The 20,894-nt window shown below is 37.8% G+C and overlaps 1 protein-coding gene across 4 annotated transcripts in view; it reads right to left on the bottom strand.

Moving 5' to 3' along the window:
- Positions 1-20,601, bottom strand: part of LCOR (ligand dependent nuclear receptor corepressor) — a 51,208-nt gene extending 30,607 nt beyond the window's left edge. For all 4 annotated transcript variants that reach the window (XM_075215906.1, XM_075215907.1, XM_075215908.1 and 1 more), the window contains exons 1-5: positions 20,445-20,601; positions 4,846-4,911; positions 2,748-2,827; positions 1,499-1,631; positions 724-1,014 (exon numbers count right to left, since the gene is read on the bottom strand). In XM_075215906.1, the coding sequence (XP_075072007.1) occupies positions 724-1,014; positions 1,499-1,631; positions 2,748-2,827; positions 4,846-4,911; positions 20,445-20,541 (667 nt within the window). In that variant the 5' untranslated portion in view covers positions 20,542-20,601. The remainder of the gene's footprint in view (positions 1-723; positions 1,015-1,498; positions 1,632-2,747; positions 2,828-4,845; positions 4,912-20,444) is intronic.
- Positions 20,602-20,894: the final 293 nt, after the last annotated feature.

Below are 20,894 nucleotides of genomic sequence, written 5' to 3'. Positions count from 1 at the left end.
AAATTTGCGCGTATGTATGCATGCATAATCGGTGCTTTTTAATACCCAAGTAAAGATGAATATAGCTGTGATACCTTATTCTTGATTTTCTTACATTAGTGGTAGCAAACCTGTGTACTTTTAGTCATTGCCATATTACAGCTGCCCGTGATATGCAGGGCCGGATTAACCATAGGGCTAACTAGGCTACAGCCCAGGGGCCTATGGCATCCAGGGGGCCCTTGAAAGTGCTCAGCAGCAGTATTGATCGGTCGGGTGCGGGCCTTCTTCGGCGCACTGTAGTCTCCTTACTGAGGAGATCTCGTGATCACTGGGGAGGGGGGGGGCCCTCATGGGGGAATGAAGGCCCCTTAGCCCAGGGGCCTCCATTCCCTTAATCCGGCCCTGGTGATATGACACAATTACAATGAATGTAACAAAACAAAGTATTAGAAAACAGCATATTCTGAATGCAACCTTGTTATGCAAGACTGTACTTTGCACACTTCCCAGATGAAATACCAGTACAGACAAAAGGTGAACAGGTATGGTGAATACCACCACATTACATTGCTCTCTTGGCTTCACCTGTTCTAAGAACCGACGAGGCCTAATTCTATGGTAGGGAAAAGGAATGGGGTGTGCGGGACTAGAAGAAAAGAGACAACAACAGTTGAGCTTGCTGGCACATTAGATATTAAATGACAGCCCCTGGTGATAGGGACATGAAGTACACTGAAATACCTTGTTCACAGGGTTCTTCTGATTGGGGCTTCTTGACAGTGAGGTCTAAAGGAGAGTCTTGGTCAGCCATCAGAAGTTTGCTAAGCACAGGATTCTGAGTGGTAGCAGGAGCAGGAGAACTTTGTCCAGAGGGTGGTGTTGGCAAGCTTTGGTTCTTTGTGCTATTGGGCTGGCTGGAATCCTGAGTTGAACTATTCTTTGAGGTATATTCAGCAGCAAACTGTCGAATCATTCGCTGCATGATCTCACGAGCAACTAAGGGAATATTAGGATCGGAGATCCTAGGGCTGTCTGAAATTAACAAAAACACAAAGACAATTACTAGCTTATAATATAATGTAATGTATTCACTCACATTAGGTTAAACACTTTCAATAGAAACGTTTTTCCAAATGCAGATAAAAAGTACATATTTAAAGTCAAATAAAGAGAGAAAAAAATAAATTAAGAGTTTTAAAAAGGGTCAACAAATTTAAATCAAGCACTGCAGAAAAGCATGATGTTTGTGTACAACAATTAGGCCAATTAGTAAGATATTGTAGCAATTCATCCAACTGAAAAATTAAGGTTTAAATGGTCTATAGTCAAATAGCATTGGTTTTATTATACAGTTCTAACTGGTGGCTGACTTTCAATAAACTTTACTACAACAGGTTTTCTGGAACGTGAAAACCATACATATGAAGCATGCCAATCACCAAACATGGATTGCAATATAAAGCTTGACAAGTAGAACATGATCAAAACATCACACAGTTGTATGAGCACCACCAACCTTTCTTGTAGAAGACTGCATTGATGAACTCTTCTGCTTGTTTCTCTAGCCGAATTATTTTTGCTTGCTCTTGTTTAAGTATGTTTTCTTGGCTAGATTCAGAGATTGGTTTATGAAAGCCAGCTAAATGCTCCTGAAAGCACAAATATAATAACGTTTAAATCACCAAAGGTTTATTACTATAAAAGAGATAAAAAAGATTTATAAATAGTAAGAAATCAATTTAGTATTCACTAGAATAAGTATTAGAAAAAAATAACATCTCCCAAGACAAATATAATAGGGAGGTTCTGAAGAGTTATAAGACTTTGATTAAGGCACTAGTTCTGTGAATTTAATGGTATAATATGATCATAGAACTCATTGGAGACTTCACATATACTTATAAATTACTATACGAGTTACAATATTTTATTTATTGTTTCAATTAGAAACTTTCAGAACCTGAAACTGCTCATACAATAAAACAATTACTTCTGGTGAGGTTTTCAGCTATGGAACAAACAAGAGCCTTCGTAATGTAAACTTTTACAAATATATTTGTGCCTGTAACAATGTGACGTTCCACACTTGGTAAATAATATTTAGGTCTAATGGCCTTTAGCCAATCTGGCTGTCTAAAGAATCCCCCTTAACTTTTTCTAGCTGATGTATACACTATCTACTGTACATTTAAAAGTAGCACCATCACCAGAACCACTGGAGGAGTTATTAAGATACATTCTCCCTGGCAGCCAGCATTTTAAATGGAAATGTGGTAAGTACATTTTGTTACATGCTTAGCATCTTCCACATTGCCTCACTGTTTACATTGTATATGTCTTTACAAGTCTTAGCATGTAAGTTATTTTATTCTGGATTCATTAAACATATAATATATATCTAAATAGCCCTATAAAGCATCAAAAATTACAGCAGGTTAGAAATTAAGTTGAGAAGGCCCAAGAAACAATCACTTGGGCAATGATCATTTTAAAGCAGAGATAATTGCACTCAAGATTTACTTCAGAATTCTACCCTAGATTACAAGACATCAGGGATCATCTGCTGTTAAAAATTCTGCTCTTTCCAAGCATGTTGCTTACATTTGTATTTATTTATTTAACTTCTGCACTCTAGAAGCTAGTGAGGTACGGATTCACATGATGTGATATCAAAATCAACAGTACAGCAGCTAAACAGCTTAAAGGTGCTTATGTATACACAGGGAGAGATGGATTCATTTTTGGAATGTCACTCAGTTCAGTACCTTGACTTTTTCTCGTCTCAAGCAGCAGAAAAGGCAATTTTCGTCAAAGGACCAATCACAAACACCTGTAGGTTCACAGTCTGTAAACATTGAAGAAATAAAATCCGTGTTATAATAGAGGACATGCCACTACTGTATGATCATTAGCATAGCAAACAATCATAATACAAGTTTTAGAGCATGCTATAAAATTGGAAGCTGTGAAAATGATTTTATATGTATTAGAAGTTTCTTGTCTTTGTGATTATTCTTCAATCTTCTTGAATACCTTTCTAATGCTTCAGTGCTCAGCAACACTCCCACATTGCTTTTTAACTTCTAAATCCATTCTCTGCTGGGTGTGGAAGTTCTGTAAAAAGAACTCACCAAAACAACTAAGCTAGCAAGAATTCTTCCATCCCAGCACCCTGTCAATAGATTAGAGAGTTGTTTTAATTAAACAAAAAAGGGGTGTGCCTAAAAAAAACCTTCCTCAACTCAAAGCATAGGTCTTTCTTGCTACCAAAATAAAGTATATATTACATATATTGTTGACATAATAATTGCTTTAAAGTTCTTCAGGTCCCCAAAGCTAATAGAGTTCATTTTTAAACATGTTCCTGTGTTGTCTTTTTATAACATCCACATATGTAAAAAAAAACATTGAGCAGAACATAACATTTTAACCTAATGAAAAATAGCAATAATAACAAATTCAAGTTACTGTAACTTCTCCATTAGTTATCTGCTGTGTTGTAGAAGGATGCAGATTTTCAACAGTTTTCCAATAGGTAACCAGCTTTATTTTTATCTTTTACCCATTTGAACATAAGTTCATGGACCTGAGTCCACAGCTTGATTTCTGATGGGCTATAACATTTAGAAAGGGAGAATATCCCAATTGTAAAATTGTGTATTATTTTTAACATGTACCTATAACACAATGACTCCTTATACAATGTGACAGAAAAATATATTTACATATTTAAGTTAACACACATTCCATATAACAAAAATCCTTGAATCAAAACAAAACAGAATGGAGGAACTGCTTACACACAGAAGATGGACACTGACAAGAGTACAGGTGGCAGGTTTTATAGTGCAATCATATAGGCATGGGGAAGTACAACATGTGGATCTCATAAAAGACCTTAACAAGTCAGTTATCTATACTACTTTCAGGGTAATTTAATCTTGTAGATGCTCTAAAGACCAATGCACATAACGTTATATTGTAAATCTATCTGAACAAAAGCATGAAGCAATTCAAATTAAATATTCAAATAATCATGAAATAGAATATTTACTTAGCAGCATGCCAGCATCTCACTAAGACAAGGTTAGCATGGCCACATGCTTAAAATGGAATCTATCAGGAAGACCGTTTTACCGATCGAGATGCAATGCATGCAAGCTTCACATTTTATCTACCTAGCATCATGATACGATTTGTTATGATAGAGATTGATGGAAGAATAGACAATGAATCAAATCAATTAACAACAACAATTCAGTGTGAGAAGAGTTGCAGGAAGGTCAGTTGCCATACAAATAACATCATCATCATGTGAGCAAACCAGAGCTCAGTCCTGTTCTGCTGTAGCTCTACTTCAATGTCTGTCCTGCATCTGGGACCCATCATTCAGAAACACAGAGACAAGGTGTCTCCATCACAGCTTTTTCCTGGGTTATGCACCTATTTGTTAACAAAGCAATACTCACGTACAGCTTGTGCATACTAATAAATGGGGGGATAATACAAGAAATGCCTTACTCATGTTTCTATATTTGCTAAGGATTCGTTAAAAGCAGATGGGGGGGGAGGGGGGGGGAAGAAGAGGTTTAATTAAAGACCACCACAAAGATACAAAAGTCCATGACACATACACTGGAAGGTAGGTGCAGAGTGTATACAGCAGCCCATGCACAGCCAGGAAGCACTGTAAAGCATACAAGTATTACACTGAATACAGCTCGTTCTGGATTTCCAACATACGTACCTAGAACCACTGCTATCCCCATACAGGAGCAAAAACACTGTCAAGCAAAGTACACAAAGCTTGGTGCTAACAAATAATTTAATACCTAATGGTATATAATAAACAAAATAGTATACCTTCAAATAAGCTGAGATCTTTAAGTAATCCCGGTCCAAACAGCCCTTCTAAAATACTCTCAAAACCTAAAATGAAAAAATACAGCATTCAATATGGTATTCTACAGCAATCATTACATAAAGTTTTACTTTTCAAATTAAAACATAGGACTTTAAAAAGGAAAAGTGTGCAGTTTTTAATCTATGTAAAATATAATAAAAAAAGATAGATAAATAGATAGAAGTATTAGTGCTGAGCTGTAATTATTTATCCATAAGATATATCATATGGGAAGCATTTACAAAATGGGTTTTGTGTGACTTTAGGTTGACCACAGGCTAAGTATCCTAGTTACCACCGCTTCTGATACAGGCCTGTACAGAGGGGGAACAGGAGATTTACAACTTGGCTTTACAAAAGCATGTGTGCCTGGTGTTTCCAAAATAAGAAAATTAGTAATTTGGCTTAGAACATTATCATCTCACAGTTTTAAGTTCCACCAATATTTCTCAAGGCAAAAAATGTAACAAAAAAAAAAAAAAAAGATAAATTTCATAATAATAATAATAATAATATATATATATATATATATATATATATATATATATATATATATATATATATATATATATATATATATATATATATAATCATTCCTGGTAGACTATAAAAAAGCTACACATTAGGTATAGTTGCACTATTAAGAGCTTGCAATGTCCTTTCTTCGAAACAGTTATACAACTATTGCAGTACATTTGTTCTGTTTTCTACAATGTGATTGGTTTCTGAGTTCACAAGGTATATCATGATGATTTTGTCCTTTTTGCCTTAAAACGTCAGTTGAAATTATATAGAAAGTGTTGCTTAGCACAGTTTTTCTTTCAAGCCAAGATCTAAAAATTTAGTAATAAGCTAAAAGTGTGCAGTGTATAACAAAAAGGTCAATAAACAGGAACACAAAATAAAAAACAAAAAACATATTTCTTACAAAAAAAACAAAAAAAAACAAAAGCCCACAGCATTCCTAGCTTTCTGCACACACTTTGCTCTAAGTAAATTGCATTATCAACAAATCTAACATCCATGCAAACTCTGTTGAGAAAACTAGACTCACAGCAGAAATAAAAAAAAATATGTATTACTGTCATCATTTACCCCTACAAGTGAAAGGTCATTATAAAACACACAAGAAAAAGGAGTACAATATACTGTTCTATTTTGCTGTGTAACTTGGTTCATTTACTTCTAGTGTATATGAAGCACATAACAGTATGATCTGCATAAACTTTGCTCAAATACTGTATTACTTTCCCACTATACTACAGACAACTGAAGCTACCTACAACATATTTAGGACAATGAACATATGGAAACTGATAGATGTCAAAAAAATGAGACTGAAGTCAATTGCACTGCTGTGGCTCCACAGGACCCCTGTGTGAATCCACCAATCTACAAGAATGGATTCATATAGTTCATAAAGTCTGCATGTCATCCTCACACTTCCTCTAGTTAGAAGAGAAGAACTTCCCTCCTAACACAGTCATACATAGTCTAGAATAAACACTTCAGCTATTTCAAGTATATTCCTCTCAATTGTACGCAAATTGTGCTATATAATTACTGTCATATAGTGGCTTTATACAAGGTACTTGTTAATTTTAGTTTCTACACTGTAAAGTTTGCTATAATTCTTGCCTAATTTGGAGCATTTCTCTAATACCAGGTTTGATTGTAACCCATATGTGGCATTCACATTGTGCATACATTTCCATGGCTGAAATTAAGAATTTTCCAAATGCCTACCATTTTTGTTCACATTTTAAACTCCTTCCTTCGAGTTTATGTTCGTTATGTGAAAAATTTGTAGTTTGGTTTTATGTACATCATCATGGAAAGTGTTGGCACTTTATCAATTCTGAATTAATATGAACAAAACAGTCTACTTGATTAGGTTATCTGTTTTATGCAGGAGACAGCTATTAAGAAAAAAGAAAAAAAATGTTTCAAATAAAGGAACTGAAAAACATTGGTAACAATAGATGTTTTAACTTTTTAAACTATAAAACATGATAGAAATAAAATGTAATAGCCAGAAGCATTGAATGGATTTTGCAGCAGCTATCAGGTATCATTGAACCCTGTGCTCCAGAGCACCAGTTTTGTCATAGTCCATCCATCTGACTGTGTCATATGAGGGAAATGTGGGATCTAGCAGTCTTAACTTAGGGGCTTTTACCCTTTAAACACAAATTTGAGAGCAATAGATTGTAAGAGCACAATGCGCAAACACATCAATAAAACAGCTATCTAATTGCAATGCATACTGGGGCTTGTAGTTTCACAACACCTGGAGAGCCACAGGTTGGCCAAACCTGCTGTATAACCAATCTACTGATAATGGTTTAAAAAGTAATTCACATGAGACAGTCAATGGTTTACTTTCATTGCTTGCATTTGCTGCAGCTGTTATGTATTACAACGTTATTTTTGTGCTATAATATTGAAGTAACTTTTTCTACTTTGGTGTGCTTTTCTTTTTAACTTTCTCCAAGAAATCCAGTGTAGGATGTCTGGGACTTGTAACGTGGTAGTGAAAAGGATGCTAATGCACCCAAGTAGAGCCACTGGATGCTCACCTTCATATAATTAAATTTAAAATATGTGGGTCATAATGGAGTTTAATTTACCTCAGGGTAGGCACATGTAACTATACCTCCAATATCCCTAAAAATATTGGATTTCCTGTGTATGTAAATCTCGGAGACCGGCACATATTAACCATGAAAACAATGTTTTTGTCAAACTTAAGGCGTGTCACCATAACAAATCTAGTTTGCAGAGGCTCCCTTACTGCTTTGTTTGCATAGGTTTTGGATGAGAGCATTTTGGCATTATATTATAATTCTGATGGTATTATTCATGAAGACCAAGAATACCAAATCACAGTTAAAAGCTTTCCAGCCCCCCTAAAAAATTTGTGACATCAAGCCATTTTTTAAACTAGAAAAGCTAATGAAACTACCAGTGTGCTGCCAATGTGAGCAGAAAGGCTACAAGGATTAATAAAGAACAAAGTAAGCATGCCCTGCACTTATAGGATCGGAGAGGCATGTTGGGTAATTTTAAATCCTTCATTTCTAATTAGCTTTTAAAGAATAGGCCATGCTGGGACCCCTTGTATTTGATCTGTTCCAACTGCAGCCATTATATACCCAGAAGTCACTGGTGAGAAACAGGACGGCAGTGAATTAGAATGAATCCGCTGCCGGACTAACTCACATAAAGTACTGTCTCAAAAAAAGTCTCATCTGGTGAGACAGTATAGCTTCCCAACAGGACAGAGTCATCTAGCTTGTTCTGCTTAAGTATGGTCCACCTCTCTTCAAGGCCTGCCCTGGCTGGCAACGCACAGGCAGGTCATATTTCTTGGTAATTGCTGACGCCTGGTTCCTAACTTTGAGAAATATTAAGCCCAGATTTTCCCTCAAAATTTCAACCTACAGCAATTCATCTGAAATGAAATGCACTTTGGATGATTTCTACTTTTCATTAATTACATACATTTAAAAGACAAATTGTTTGTCATCACCATCTCACTGCAAGTTGTATTTCACAAAGCAGAAAATCAAGCTTCATAACCTTTGCTGAAACTTGTACTTCTTCTTAGAAATGAATAAATGATAATTATACTGCTATGTAAATCCTGCTACAAATCACACATCACATGAATGCACTGCAAATAGATCTCATGCATTCTGCATGCCCACAACTTTTTTTTATTGCTATGCAAGTCATGCATGTGAACAATGCATAATCACATGTAATATGTAATATTTAAGTGATTGTGATGCTATAAATTATGTATTGCTCTACAATTTCCATGAAGTATCTTACTTCTCACGTTCCTGGCTATCCCAAGCGTTCCTGCACTATAGCAACTGTATATGTTGGCAATGACAGCCTCATGGCAAAGAGGAGCCATGATGCTGCTTACATGCAAACATGGATGTCCCCATCACATTAATGATGGCAAACATGTTTAGTATAGGCACCCTAAAAATGTCCCAAGCTCAGACAAAAAGGTATAAGTAACACAACATACAGTTATACTGATATAGATTGCATATTTTACATGCAACAGCGACCCTTGGAGTAACCGAATACTTATATTTTAAGGATTTCCATTTTCCAGGGCATCTGCACCAGTCGTGCATCTCAGAGGTTTGATCTCACATTCAGGGGCTTACTTTTACATTCATACAATCTTTAGGTGGCCATTCATGAAATTATCCCACTGTTTGGGATCACCCTAGACAGAAATTAAGTTTTAAATCTGAAACTCTTTTGCATCAAAATGAAACTTGGTCCAAGTAACGTAAAACTCCCAATAAAAATTACATTTTACCAGTTAACTAAAATTTCCTCAATTGAAAGCAAAGTCAAAGCAAAGTCAAAGCAAAGACAAGCTTCATACTAAACATGCAACATTGTGAACTCAGTGCTCTAGGCCTACCCTTTCATGCTTAAATCACAAGTAGCGAGCTACTTAAAACCTCAAAGAAAGTTCTCTTCCTCATGCACCAACACATATCAAATAAAGTATTTTCCTGCAAGCCTGGTCACAATGATCTACCATGTATATACACAAACACACTGGAAGATGCTTTTTACCTGACATTTAATTTACCATCCAGGAAAAAGTAGTGGGGCAGTTCATGCTCCTTAAAATTAATCTGAAAACTTGTTTACATCTACAAATTATTTTAAAGAATATCTGCAATTACTACTTATCTTTTATACATGTCATTCCCTGGGTATCTTGCCAAAAAGAAAAAGAATGAACTAAAACAAAACATAACTTTGTAATATAGGAAGAAAAACAATTAATAGAGAGCTATAATAATTGACAAAATGCCAAATTATGAATAAGATAGTCTGGAACATCCTTGGAAGTCAGACATTTTTTATAAAGTCACAGTTCCAATGCGGGTTTTATTTTTTATTTTGATTTGCAATTACTACTTTAGAGCAGTGTTTTTGCCCTATATCATTCATTATCCTTATTGATAATGGGTTACCAGATTAAGAGTTTGCATACTTGTACAAACTGGGATTACCAGTTTTTAGTGTATTCACACTGAAGTAATTGGAATTTATTTTGCTACGACTTCCTCAGATGCAGGTTTAGTTACTGTACATTAAACACCTTCACAAACAATCATACATAGATATTCCTAATGGTAGTAAACTTAGGAGCAGTCTGGCAATACCCACAAATCTTGTTTTATTATGGCATTTGTTCTCAATAGTAAAATGCTGCAGAGAACACTTATATAAATGTTAATAAATAATAATAGATAATATATGTATCTTACACACACACTGAAGTCATTTTATTTTTGCACATCTTAAACTTATCCAGTGTTCGCCCCAGAAAAGTTTGCCGGCCGGCATTAAGAAGTAGCCGGGTGGGGTTGGAGGTTATTGTCCACACCAGCCAGGACTGGTCAGACCGGTGGTCAGAGGTCTATCACACACTGCTGGCTGTTTTGCTCACATAGTGCCTGTTCTAATAGGAGAAACAATGGTTTATTCAATTACATATGGAATCTGCTGGGCTCCAAGAGCTGGATGGTGCACCCAGGAAATAGGTGCTGGGGAGAAAACTTATCTGCCCCGAGGTGAATACACTATAAAATCCATATTTTAGAATTCAGCCAAACACAGATACCTGTTAGAAACCATGGAACGCCTAATGTGTATATTCAAATTAAGCAGATGGTGCCCAAATAACTATATTTTATTGGAGAGAGATAGCTCCATAACGACAATAAAAATTACAGTGAAATCTGTATTCTGATTTTGCTGATTCAATCCTAAGCATATGGCTGAACCGGAATCTTGCTAAAAACACTTTCAACACACTCCTAAATCACAAACTCAAGAACAAGATTAAAAAAAAAAAAAAAAAAAAAAAAAAGACAGCTCAACCCAATAATCCAGAGTAATTTTGGACCCCCCTTTACATAAGCGGAAATGTGGCTTTCCATAACTGGGGCTATATTTTGAAGCTGCCCAGCTCCCATCAGACTTTTAAGTGTTCCTCAGCTTACAGCAGCGTGAGAGCTAATAGAGACCAGCCCACTTACACTATCAAGGGACAGTATACTGAAGTTTCACAAACAAAGACAGCAGGCGTCAGAGCTAGTACAAGGAGGATAAAGGTATTGCGCATTGGAGGGGTTGATTTCTGCACTTTCTTTAATTACATTTCCCAGACTATGAATTGGCCAATAACAATAGCTTGCAATCAACTGCATAGCAATTATAAATGCAAGTTCTGTCCAGATATAGGAAATATTGTCCTTACATTTGTGGACGTCAAAAGCATTGGATGTAAGGCAACCTGTATTTCAGAAGTCCTTTCTATAAACAACCAATATATAATACATAAATTATGTGATTGAAGTCACAACTAGATAACAGCACAAAGACTGAAAAGCACACATACAAATATACAGCATAGACTACAAGAAAGGAATGTCCAGCAAGAGGCCACTCCTCATTGGTAGCAGACGATGGGGATCCCTTTCCTGTGAAGCATCGCTATTATCCTAACAAACCCACTGTAAATTACTGTTGTTCAGGCATATCTACCTGTAATCTTGCTAAAATGTTGAAGGTTTGGCGGAGACACCATACAATCAAATATATATTTTTGCAACAACCACAATTTTATAACCAATACCGTCAACCCTAATCATTTCCGTAAACATTCTTACAAATTTGTCAAAGTTACTTCTAGCTTTTCCATTTAAAAAAAAAAAAAAAAACAGCTTGTACTCAATTCAATGACTCTTTTCTGTGAATGCAAGTGTTTCATGACCAGAGAGGCGTTTCACTCTTTCAACGAGATTCAATTAGCAGCCAAATGTCTCCGGAACGTCCGCAAGACACTTCGTAACAGAGATTTGACATATATCTCCGCTCCTTTTTCCTCGCACCTCAATGAGCGGACATTTATACCATAATTGCCGGCAATGTCCGTGCACCACATTGCCTGCAACTGAATCACCCCCTTTATATGAGCACCACATTTTTGCCATGAGTCTTTCATTGGGAATAACTTGTTCTGTCTACTCAAATTTATCGTTTTACAGAGTCACATGGGATGGATATATCATTAGGAGGATGGATCTGGAAAGCAAATGCACACCAATCATCTCTCTGAACATGTCTAAGGGAAATATTAAGAGATAAATGTTTTAAAACAATCATGTTGCAAGACTTTACCTAGCTTCTGAGTGTGTGAATAGCCTGCTTGTGGCTATGTAATATTCACAAAGTGCTTTTGTTTTTGGGTCTATCCCATAATCCTTTTATCTGCTCCCAGGGCCTCCTATCAAGCTCATTCATGGGTGATAATCCCATACAAGTTGGAAACATGGCCTTGTAGACTGGTGGTGTCTTATATCATTAGAGATGTGGCCAGACCAATACAAACCAAAATTGGCAGAACACGCAAAAAAAAAAAAAAAAAAACACAAACAAAATGTTTGAGGTTACAAAGATTAAAACTACTCTCAATTACTGATCAATGAAAATTAATAATGATGGAGGAAGGAAAAAAACAAACCAACAACAACAACAAAACCACAGCAATATGCTACAGGTTTTATATCCAATAGCATTTTTTTCTTGAAAAAGAGGAAATTATAGGAACATTACTTTAACAAGCAGATATGTTTTAAGGTGCCCAACTCTGATTCTGCTGCTGATATTGAGCAACATGTGTGGGCTGAAAACCTCAACATGGAGATGATCCTTATCGGTATGGCACAAAATTTGGTCAAAAGATGACTGCTGTTAACTTATTTACATTCATCTTTATAACACAATAACAGACTGCAATGCGGGATCGCATCTGTGCTGGTCATCTAAATTAGAGGAAAAATTATTGTCCCATGTGTAGACAGCTTCATTCTCCCATGTCCATGAAAATTTGGCCACATTAGGCACTGTGGGGTTAATGGCAATCATTTAACTTTACCTCAGTATGACAGCTCAGCAAAGAAATAAGGTTCTCTGCAGAATGTCTTATATTCACACATCTCAGAGCACCTGGAGCACAGTAAAATAACCTGCATATTCCTGCACTCTCCCAGTTTGATATGTCTGCTCTGCATCAACTAAATGAAACTGCACCTCTTGATTGGGGCAATGTGGGGGATCCAATTCCAAATTACTTCTTATCTTTTTGTATAAGTTATAGTTGGTTTTTTTTTCTGTTTGCATAAATCCACCACCATTTCTAAGCTAGGGCCACACTACTAAAGAGTGATCAAAGGGCGCCAGCATGAACTACGGGTCTCCTCCTCCTCTAACTGCTGGCACAGTAGCTGATGATTATCACCCTGTCTTATAACAGTGGAACAAAGATGCAGCCATAGTCAACTACACAGTGTAGCCGTTTCCACAGGGGGCAGCAATAGCAGCAAACTGCCACTAGTGTAAACCTAGCCATCCATATACTCAGCACCAGCAGGACTTTCACTACAGCAAAACTCTTTCTGCAAACACTCAAGTTGCAGGTGCAGTTTTCTTTTAAAGAAAGTGTATTTTCTTCTGGTGGAGATCACAATGTAAAACTGAGCTACAGCGTATTACATACCTTGGTCCAGAACTGCTCACCTTTATGCTGTTACCGCAGGACTGTTTCAAAGATGTAGTTGTCAATGTCCAACCCCTCTAAACCTCTCATTCCTGCAAATCAGAAGTTCACAAGAAAGTTGCATTGACAACACCGCAACCTGTCTCACCTAGGCCAGTAGCAGCAGCATACTAAATAAGAGCAGATGAGGAGCATTAACAACACTGCTCTCAGTGGATAAGCAGCACTGGCCTGATTCAGGTACCGAGGGGAATGCAGCACCACAGTTAAGCAATACCCTTTAGTTTCATTTTTGGATGCAGTTCTTTGCACTAAAATTCTTAATGGGTGTCTAATACTTTAAAGATGTTTTTTTTTAACTTTATTCTTTGTGATTAAAAAACAAAACAAAAAACTAAATCTCTCTTGTTTGGTCAATTAGCAACAGCTGGAACAGGGACATTGCTATTGTGTAGTACTATAGTGACGTGTACATCACTGCGCCTGCTAGGGACCACTTCCACAAATAACATCAATATTATCAGGAATTCATAAAAGTAAACAATTTTTTCTAAATATTTTCAGAAACATGTTACATGTCAATTAGACTTGTCTAAAAATTAAATGAAAAAAATTAACAACCCTTTAAACTACAACTCAGATAAATGGCCCTGTATGTATTCACCTTAGATACAGGGAAAGGCTTGACGTGTGCAGCTTTGGACACCTGTCTGTGCTGTAAAGTCAAAAAGGCATTTAAAGTTTAATATCATGAAGCCAACATGGGAAAGGAAAAACCTACATTAGTGCTGGATAAATGCCGCCAGCCAGGTTGTCAATGTGCCTAAAACACTGCTGGGGAGCAATTTTTACTGACATGAATGGATGCTATATAAATAAATGTTGATGATGATGATTCCACAGCTCCTTTGCAGGAATGTTTGGCTGGCTACTCATGCTACGCATTATTTTATCCATCCGTAATGCATATGCACAACAAAAGTGACAGTTCTAAAACGCAGACATAAATTAATTTCCTTAGCTTGGATGACCTCATCATATAAAAAAAAAAACAATATAACAATAGTTTTTCAAAAATATGATAATGTAAGCAAATGGCTCAAGATGTTCTGAGAAGCCCTGTCCTTTGCCGTCCACAACACTGCACCCATGAAACAGAGGTGTTCACTGGTCTACCAATGGAGTACTGCAGCAGTTCAACAGCAGCTGCACACTTTCTTCATACAATACAGAAAGATCCCATCAGAAAAGTCCTGCAGCATTTTGTTTCTGCCACATTTAAACCTCAAAGCTGCTATTTAAATTGGATCTAACAAACAAACACATACAGCCCTTCCGTGAGAATGTGGATTGCATTGACTACGGCTAGGTACACACTGAAGAATTTTCCGACCAACAGGTTATCTACATCGATTTTACTAACGACTGAAGGTCTGATCGGTCGATTCATGTGTACACACTAGACACGTTTTAAAAGATTAACAAAAGACAGACCGTCCGGGCAGCGACTTTTCGCAGCCATATTGTCGTGTTAAAAGATTTGGATTTCGTACACACTGAAACGACATATGTGGTCCCTGTAGTGATATCCCCCAAAAATTGAAATGCATGTCCATCAAGAACCACCCACAAACTCTTAACCACACAGCAACAAATTATTTTACTATTATGGATACTGTTGAAGAATAGCAAGCAACTGCTCTTTTGCTACTCACTATGGCAATAAGACTGCAAGTATAGACCCGAAGTGAAAAAATAGAAACAATCGGTTTTGTTGGACCAAAGAGTGGTTCCAGAGGAAAGACTCATTTCCTCATATGCCCCTGCTGCAGGAGATACGGGACCAAAGGAGTCGCAGGTCGAGGAACTATCAGCAGTTGGTTGTGGATCGATTGGAATTTTATACACATTACATGACCGTAAGGTGAATGGAATGAGATTATTAAACCGTGTGACCAACTAAATGAACAATCGGCACTTTGGGGTGACTTGTGACCATCGTGTAATTGTACACACTAAGCAGACATCTGAACGAATGGTCTTATGTTGCCTCTTTTGCATTAATGATTGGATGAAAAAGCACCATTGTATACCTCACATACACATCACAAGACCAATCAAGATTATGTATACTTAGAGTAAGGTTTCTCAACTCCAGCCTTCAACTACCAAACCAGTTGAGCTTAAAAAAAAAAAAAAAAAAAAAAAGTTAACTACCAAGACAAAATGAGAAGCCATGCTACAGAAACACATTTCCCCCCAAGCCAATGTTAAATAGTAAAAGCCAAGTTAAAGTACCAATAAACAATTGGCCTCCCCCCCCCCCCCATTTAAAGAACGGGTACTTGCAGATTTAATTAACATGGAACTACAGAAACCTAGTCTTGCAAAACACAGGCTTTAGAGACTACCACAAAATATTATCTTACTATTTCGCTACTAAAAGAGCTGGCAATATATGCTACTATGGAAATTAGGGTTATACCTATCGTCAAAATTAAATCAGAGCACAGGTTGTAAAAGCACTCAGCCACAAGCATTTATCCAATATGCTTCATGCTTGTCAGTGCAAAATATATTGTACAGATTTTAATAGCTAGACAAAACTTAGAAAGGCAAAATTGAAAAATGCGTGACTTTCATTCAGGAACACTTAAGCAATCATACCACCAACACAATTTTCCCTAAAGTTATCAGTGATTGAACGATTTAACATCACTGGTTGTGCTGCATCCTAATATGGCTGGGCTGGCAGCATTACAATAAAAGTAATCTTCGTTACTGCGCTTGCAATTTGTCAAAATGTATTTGCATGTGCCCTTTATCAATGAAGCCACACAAAAAATGTGATTCAAACCCCCATGACTAATTACCAAATTATGCAAAAAGAATGCATATCAAGATACCAACAGTTCTTCAAGTGCTGTTTATAGATTTGTAGAAAACAGTCACTGGAAAAAAAAAAAAAAAAAGAAAGACAATAAATGCTGAAAATGGATATTTCAAATGAAAGTCACTCTTGAAAATATTGAACTGTTTTAGCATTGATTTCCTGGATATCTTCACCTTTTGCAATTAGACCTAAAACTGGTTTAAGCAACTGTATTAATCTGGAATCTGCCAGGTGGACATATTACATTTTAGGAATTATACAGCCATGTATCTTAATGATGCTGAATTTCCATAAAAGCAATCATTAAACATCTGAAGATATCAAGCCGACAGCTACATTAGTGAATAAGTTGGAAAAGTATTTGAAAAACAGATCTCTAACCATAATTCATATCAAAGGAAATGCATGTTAGGTCATATATGCAGAAAAAATGTTCTTGACCATTTGACTGTTACACTCCACCCAAATATGTTTCATGGTAAAATAATATTGTCACCTTGAGGGACGCTCATAGCTTTACGCTTTTCATCTGGATGCATATGCATAAAAACAGGTGGTGCTAATAAGCATAAAGAAAATCCAACACAGACAGCCCCATTCACACCTTCACTAGGCATATGCGTTTTGGAAAGCTGTAGACAAACAGTATGGAAATGTAAGTATGAATGAGTGCTAGTGAATAAGAATGTTGGAGTTAAATAAATAGGTCACATTTTGAAAAACTCAGAAGTTCATGTAATTTTTTCTTCTTCAAAAAAGTTAATGTAAACAAACATTACTGATCAACAATAGACGTGAAAAGTATCTAAGCAATTAAATGTTACATTTTAACAGGAGAAAAACTTTTTAACTCCCCAAAGTATAAATTATATACTAGACATTCCCAAGTTCAATATGCAACACTATACCATAAAAAACAATCAATTTAAGGTCTGTGTCACTGTCATAAAGATAAAATAGTTGGCAATTGTAAACTTTGAACCCTTTGTTAAAAACATGTACTTTAACTTACATGTCAAACTAGCAATAAAGTATGCATTTTCTGACCTCCTATTTGGTTCGCTAAGAAGGTTGGAGATAAGAAAGATTAACAGTAATTTTCATTACCAACTGTTAATGGAAAATTAAATATTTTGTTGGTAAAAGGTGTCCAAAAACAACCATCTTTAGAAATGTTAAAGTTCACAGCACTACAGAGAATAAAAATTGACTGTTCAAAAAAATTTATATATTAATTGCAGACACTTCTTTTAAGCTGTTAACAAGCTAAGCAGTTATAGATGAGCAAGCAGGATATTATTGGTGTGAAGAAATATTTCATTTTGCATATTCTAAAGCCAATTCAAACCCCTTTATCACTTACAACATGCCTGGCTTTTTCCTGCTGCAGAATTCAGATTGAGTGTCATCAATTGCTTAGAAGTGCCAAATTAATGATTTTGTGATCATTTCACCCTGACCCCCACCAGATCCTACTCTGAGCTCATATGAATTCACAAACATGAAGCAAATCTAGAGGAAGCTGCAACATAACTTTATGGGGTACCTCGTATGCATGTCTAACCATGTTAAAGCACTAGTAGCGCAAATATAAAAAATAATAATGAATTGCCCAACTACTAAAATTTACATATATGTAACAAAGCTTAAATGTTAGTCAATACAACCCTTTTGTTTTAAATATTCATATACACTAACATGCTCAACAAATGCATTGATGATGAGAACAGAACAGCAGAAATGCAAATTCTTATAAGGACCGATATGAAACATTAATAATGTATTCAGGAAGTCCCCAAAAATGTAAAACACAAAGAAAAGAGGCTGCTTTTAGATTAAAAATTTAAATACAATCAATAGAAATACTCATTTGACACAATACAGACACATTAAAGCAAATCATTTGGTGGGGAGGGGGTTGCAAATTTGCATTATTCTCTAAATAGAAACACAAATGTAACAAGTAACCTTTTTCTGATACCATTGCTCAGTGATGTATTATTATTATAAAACACAATGTTTTAATGAACCTTCTTCTGTTATCAAAATATTTCCCAAACCTGCTCTAAAATGTGTCAGGGTTGAAACTATTTAGCCAGCTCATATCAATCATGTTTAAACCTCAAATCTGCTCAAAATTATTTTAAAATACAAATGTGTTCAGTTTCTGTTTCAGGCAGGGACAAAGAAACGTTATCACAGCATGAAATTACATCTGAACGAAAGCACAATTTGCATAATGGGCTTTGCTAAAATTATGTCAAAGCAGGGTTTTACCTCAAGACTAATGCTAGATGAAATTAACTTTCACCTAGAAACAACACCTGCCCTTGGCAACTGAACTACGCAAATATCTACAAAATACTATCCCAAAACACCAGTCAAGGTGGAAATTAATTACACAAAAAGCCATTGCACCATAACAATAGCATGAAAACAAATTAGTGAGGAGGGGCTGCAGATGAAAGGGTGCTCTAAAAAAACAACTAAAAAAAAAACAAAACAAAGCCTAGCAACTTACTTTTCTTTTTTTTTTTTTTGATGGGGGCTTAAATATCTATGAATAATACCCGTAATTTCAGGCTTTTAATCTTGCCGATCAGACAGATTCGGGAGAGGGTAGAGGGGAGGGAAACAGGACCTTAGAGAGAGAAAAAAAAAAGACATACTGTAATAGGGGAGTTTTCATTCAGTCCTCGCCCATCCCCCAGCATTCTGCAGCCACCAAAAGGAGATCTCTCCGATTCCTCATTTGAGCAGATCCTCGGGGAGTACAGTGATCCTTAATCATGGGGTGAGGAAGGTTCCACCGGGAAGGGCAGCACCACAAGCAGCTGAGCTAGGCCTCAGGCCCCTCACAACCCCCCCTCTTCTCCTGAGCCTCACCCCCTCCCTGCCCACCATTCAAGGAACACAAAAAAGTGTTTGCAGAGAGAAGGGAGGGGGAGAAGCACACAGCATCGAGTTTCTTTAATTAAGCAAACAGCAAAAAAAACACACCCAAAAAATGTCATAACTGCAAATTGAAAAGAGCCAAAAAAAAAAAAAAGTCTGATTAGAAGTGATCTCTGAACCTGAGCTGTAAATGGAAATTGCCTGCTGGAAGCAATTACCTAGAAACCTGATAACAATACACTTCACATCCAGCCACACCAGCTCCCCATCTTTGGACACCCATCCATGAGGGTTGGTGGGCGTCACCGCATCCAACACATGCGACCAGAAGCATTTACAACACACACAAATAATACAGAATAATAAGGATGATGAAGACAATAATAATTAAGAACATACAGTCCTGCCCTTGTGTCACAGCAATGGAGTGACAGAGTGCAGGGGAAGGCTGACAGGTAACACTCCTAAAATGACGCACACCTGAGAGCTCCAGCACTTCATATGGGGGAAAACTGAATTTTGGGTAATTACATGGAGAGGGGGGGTGGGCAGGTGGCGGGAGCGCGCACTGGAGAGGAGGGTGTTCCAGGCGCGTGCACTCTGCGCTCGCAGCGCGGGCTGAGCGGCGGGAGCATGGCCCCCTCTCTCTCTACCCCCCAGCAACAGCGGGGCAGGCGAGTCCGGCCTCTCTCCTCGACCCCCCCCCAACCTTGGGCTCAACAAACGGAAACAGGACCGGGGGGGGGGGTGGGTTGTTGAGGTTACGTGACTGGAACAAACTCTCCGCAACTGTGACTCGCCGCTAACTCGTGACCGGCTCTCCTCCTCACACCCCTGAGGTGACTGATAGGCTGGGGGGGGTGTCACGGGACCGGGCGCGAGGCACCTCTCTCTCTCTCAGCTACTGGCGCGCGCTCCGAGCCGTTAAAAAAGAAAAAAACCCCTCCTGGTGCCCGCGCTTTCCTGTCAGATCCTCGCTCGCGAGCGTGTTCCCAAGGCGGCGCAAAGTCAGCCCTGGTGTGACCGTGACACGGGAGAAGGAGGTGAGCGCCGGTTCCGGGTTACCCGCTACTCTCCTCACACAGTTGGCGGGCATTTCAGTCAGTGAGGGCCGCCCGGCGGGGAGGGGGTGTGTGTGTACAAGGAGAAGAGCTTACCTACACAGTGAATGAGCTTGTATCGCCACGAGTCAAGTTCCTGTCGAAAACCGCGCCTCTCGATACAGCATTGCTGGCTCTTACACAGACTCGCCATTTTCTGCTGGCCCCCTCGCGCGGGCGCGCACGGACCCTCCTCCTCGCTCTAAACAACCGCCCTCCCTCCTTCTCTCGCTGCTCCTTCCCCTCCCTCCCTCCACTCCGTGCGTGGGGCCTGGCAGCGTGGAGAGTGGACACGTGACGTCACGGCGCACGGGCCCGGTCACTGACGGTTGGTGTGTGTGTGTGTGGTAAACGTCCCTCCCAGACCCACAACCTGCCACAGCCTCAGGCACGGAGTATCCATGGTAATACTACACACAAAATAGGAGCTGAGGCCCCGAGACTAAAAAAAACAAAAATGACACGCTCCAGTTATGTCACAGGAACATAAGTATCAGAGACACACAA

The sequence above is a fragment of the Mixophyes fleayi genome, chromosome 6, assembly GCF_038048845.1.
Source record: "Mixophyes fleayi isolate aMixFle1 chromosome 6, aMixFle1.hap1, whole genome shotgun sequence".
In the NCBI taxonomy this organism is placed as follows: domain Eukaryota; kingdom Metazoa; phylum Chordata; class Amphibia; order Anura; family Limnodynastidae; genus Mixophyes; species Mixophyes fleayi.
This window is presented reverse-complemented; position numbering and strand designations above follow the sequence as displayed.